Source organism: Larimichthys crocea, chromosome X (assembly GCF_000972845.2).
Source record: "Larimichthys crocea isolate SSNF chromosome X, L_crocea_2.0, whole genome shotgun sequence".
NCBI lineage: Eukaryota > Metazoa > Chordata > Actinopteri > Sciaenidae > Larimichthys > Larimichthys crocea.
The window spans coordinates 29,446,682-29,450,779 of NC_040020.1; the positions used below are offsets into that span (position 1 = coordinate 29,446,682).

The 4,098-nt window shown below is 35.0% G+C and overlaps 1 protein-coding gene across 1 annotated transcript; it reads right to left on the minus strand.

The window, feature by feature from the left end:
* Positions 1 to 727: 727 nt before the first annotated feature.
* Positions 728 to 3,235, minus strand: LOC113746539 (uncharacterized). The gene is made up of 4 exons (XM_027282582.1): positions 3,167 to 3,235; positions 2,726 to 2,841; positions 2,057 to 2,092; positions 728 to 1,615 (listed from the first exon to the last, which is right to left on the minus strand). The coding sequence occupies exons 2-4, from the start codon at positions 2,839 to 2,841 to the stop codon at positions 907 to 909; spliced, it is 861 nt and encodes a 286-aa protein (XP_027138383.1). The 5' UTR covers positions 3,167 to 3,235; the 3' UTR covers positions 728 to 906.
* Between the last annotated feature and the right edge of the window lie 863 nt (positions 3,236 to 4,098).

Here is a 4,098-nt window from a genome sequence, read left to right on the forward strand (position 1 = left end):
TTCAGAAATGACACACAGGCCAGACTGTTGGGTCAAGCTTTAATTAATCATAACAAGAACAGAACAGAAAATCAGGGGATGTACAGAAGTATCAGTATAAGAAAATAGAAATTGATTTATCTTATGTTAGATCACATTCTGGACACATGAAGACTCGTCTTTGCAGCTGTTGTCCAACGCTAATGTTTGAAAAATGATTTGGTGTTAAATCAAATATATAAAGAAGTTGTCTATCTGTAATGCATTCACCTCAAAAATCAAGACACATTTCTGTACATGACTACAACATGATATTATTTTAGCTGAATTTATGAATGAAAAGTATTTATCAGTAACAATATTGAAACCCAACAGTTCAGAACATTTTATATAATTACAACTACGAGCAAAGTTCTCTCTAAACCAATATTTGCATTGTTGCAAATATCTGCTGGTTATCTGAGATACAAACAGGCTAAGCTGTAAATAAAGCAACAATGGTCAGGTTATTTGATAACTGGCATAGACTACATTAAAAAGCTAAATTCAACTGAATCTAATGGCAGGCATAATTTTGGAGAATATCTCGATCTTAGTATATTATTCATTGTGCAAATGTGTATTTGAATGCCGGAGTCAGACTTATGAGCACTATGTTATGGCTGGCTGCTTTCTGTTGTAAGATAGTCATAGACATGTTCTGAGTATTGTTTGGATGCAAAAGCACATTTTAAGAGTCATAGTTAACTTTTTTTTTTTTTTTTTTTTTACCCTGCCGCCCTCTCTTTTACTGCCACTCTGAATCCCCTCTGTATAACTGTCAGTATTTGTGGAAACCCCTGTGCTTGAACAAATATTGCTGCTTTGTTTGCCTCTGTAATCAATTTGTGAGGGGAACCCACTTCTGCCTTGTTGAGGCTGAAGGAATTAAGTGTAACATTCGCGGGTAACTTGATTACCACTAGAGCAGCTTGTGCACTTGTCTTTATCACAACGGAATATGTTTTTCAGACCAATTGATTCCCCAAGACGCTCAAGGGCTCCACGTGAGTCCTTCTCTGGTATTGGTGTACCATCACGGGGCTTGAATACATTGGAAAATACAAGAGCATAATTCTTCCATTTCATAATCTTTTTTATGTTTTCAAGAATGCTCCATTTCTTTGTTATACCTGTACATCTCTGGGAACACGGTGAAGCAAGAACATAGAAAAGCAACAAGTCATTTTTGTTTTTTCTGTCAACCAAGGTGTTAAAGGCCTGAAGAGTACGGTATTCTGCGTGATCAGCTCTACCCTCCTTAACCGTATCAAAGCAACGTTTTTCACTTCTACTCTTTTTCCTACCCTTATCTTTTAACAGTGTCAACGTGTCATCAAGATGAGACCACGTCTTAATATTACGACATTCTTTCAGAACATCGTCCCATTGGACAGGTTCGTTAGGACACTGATCCAAAACATCGGGCCATCTCAGAACTGTGGCCGCAACCATCCTCGTGCCTTTGTACACTTCACATTTTAGAATAGTTTTTTTCACTGTATCAGCAGGGTCAGTGTTAAAGACTTGACTGATGTCGTACTTCTTGCTTTTCTCGTCATATGGGATGCTTACAGCCAGACTGAACATGGGTTTTCTGAAGGAAACAGATACACAAATGTAAACCAGGGGCAATTTAAAACATACACAAGTTCATAAAGTTCAATAGACCAAACCACATCAAACTAAACTATATACTTCACTTAGTCACTTATTGCAGTTATATTCTCTATTTTTGAGCATCCGGTAGAATAAACTGAAAGTTAAACTATTTGTCCTGAACTTTAGATGTAGTTTTGTCTTCATGTTGTAAGTCAAAAAAACAGAAAATACGGAAGATCATCTTGGTCTTACTTTGCATAATGTAACATTTGTTCTGTCAGTGCTGGGTTTATAAAAATCTGGACTAGTGTTTGTTTTATGTATGGTTGGTTTTATACTTATGTTTGTCATCTGGCTCCTTTGTTTCTGTTTCTGTCTTTACTCTCTACTCACTATTAAGCACATTGTAATTATTGTTTACTTCATTATTACTGACCTTGGAACGTTGTCAGCTTTATAGCTTGGTCTGTACCTGCCATCAGAAACATACAAAACAATCAACACACAACATTTTATTTTGAAATGTTTCAATATACATGAATTATTTTTAACCAGTTGAGTTTTCATTCAAAATAAGTTTTTTTTTTATGAAAATGGAAGCACAAAGGCAACTCGACTATTTGTCATGTTTGTCATGTTTTAATGACTTTTTTGTAATGTGTAATTTTAATAAAACCAGAAATTAGAACTAAATCAAACAGGAGAGGTCAAAAAGCTTCAAACAACAAACCTCTCCACATTACAACTTAACACAAGAAGTGTTCCTAAACTAAATGGCAATAGCAAACACAAAATGAACATATATACATATATACAGAAAATACATAGACATTATATTCAAGAATAAAGACATAATAAGAACTAATCAGACATCATGAATTACATTTGATGTCAATTTCTTTTTAACACCCTTGATAACGTCTGCTTTGGCATTCCAGATCGTTTTCAGTAGTTTGTAGTATGTTGTAGTACTGTAGTAGTATGTTTTGTTTTGTGAAAAGGAAGATGAAGATGGTCAGTGTGTCTATCATTTAATTTTGAGAATGATAATCAGACTTGAATTTGAACTAAGTCTAAGTCTCTATTCTGTAGAAAGTCTACTCACTTGTCCACAATCTCTTTTACAATTCCTGCAAGGTGGTTCTGGTCCACATCAGCAAAACTGCTCCCAGCATACAACAACACGCTCAGTGTTACAGCCATCCAGCACAGGCCAGCCATCTGAGGGTTTTTAACAGCATCAGCAGAGAGGATTCAAATCAGGAAAAGCTGGAAAAGTTGAAATATATATATATATATATATATATATATATGATATATATTATCTATATATATCTTTATAATATATATATCTAACTATAAGGACTTAGGGATTTGTACATGCTTAGTTGGTAGGAATAATATATGTAAAAAAACAAAACATTTATTTTATTTATAAATCATTCAGGAATAATGAATCGGAAAAAAAACAAACGAAACAAGCATTTATTGTTGCCAGATATTTGAAAGCTACAGAATAATTCAAAATCAATTCAAAATCTTTTACCTTCTTTTGTAGAGATGTGTAGAAGATGTCGAACAAATGCTGTTGTCTTGGTCTCCTTCTCAGTGCAAGGTGCTGTTGCACTATACAGTGAGACAGAAGTGACATTTTTATAGAGGCAAAATGCAGAAGACATTTTGCAATTTGATTTCGGGTGATGATGTTCTCACGTAGCCATGACTCATAACCTTTGTAGGCTTGACTGGCAGATTTTGAGATATGCTGAATTGTATTCCAGCAGGAGTCAGGTGCAATAAATTTAACTCGTGGAATATGAAGAAGCAATTCTTAGAGATAATTTGTTTTTTTTCCAGTTAGGGCTTTACAGATCAAAAGAGACACATGAAACGCTTGAAAACCTGCACGTCATTTTGATCTGTGATGCTGGATTGTTTTTTACACTTCAGTACCACTGCTAACAAAAACCTGTGTGGCCATCACTCATTATTACTGGTGTAGTTTGTTTAGTTATCCCACCCGAACAAGTGCAAAAAACAGGAAATTGAGGGAGATGTCAGTGAAGCACAAACAGTGTAATAGTGCACTGTGCATGGAGTATGAAAGTTGATGGATTGTGATGGGTGTCAGTTTTTGTTTAGTAGGAATAGGTGAAATGTTTCTGTCCTTGTGGGATTTCGAGGGTTGTCTTGACTCTGTTGTCCAGTTTGTTATCTCTGTATTTACTCGTTGTTGTTGTTGTTGTTGATTCCACATAGCAAAAGTCAGCTCCCAACAGCTTCACACTTAATAACATTTTACATATGTGATACTGAGATTATATGTATATCTTGATTATTACTGTTGAATGTATGAAGTATGAAGTTGCATTTTTCTCCATTGTCCAATTAGATGAAATGAGAGTTATGACAAAGATTACAGTTGTTTGGAAATAACAATCATGGAACACAAACTAGTGATGGCTGCTGCTGAACGCC

Coding starts and splice junctions, on each gene's coding strand:
- LOC113746539 (XM_027282582.1), bottom strand. CDS start 2,841: ATGGCTGGCCTGTGCTGGATGGCTGTAACACTGAGCGTGTTGTTGTAT. Junction 2,093..2,725: donor GTAAAAGAGATTGTGGACAA/GTGAGTAGACTT, acceptor TTCTGATGGCAG/GTACAGACCAAGCTATAAAG. Junction 1,616..2,056: donor AAAGCTGACAACGTTCCAAG/GTCAGTAATAAT, acceptor TGTTTCCTTCAG/AAAACCCATGTTCAGTCTGG.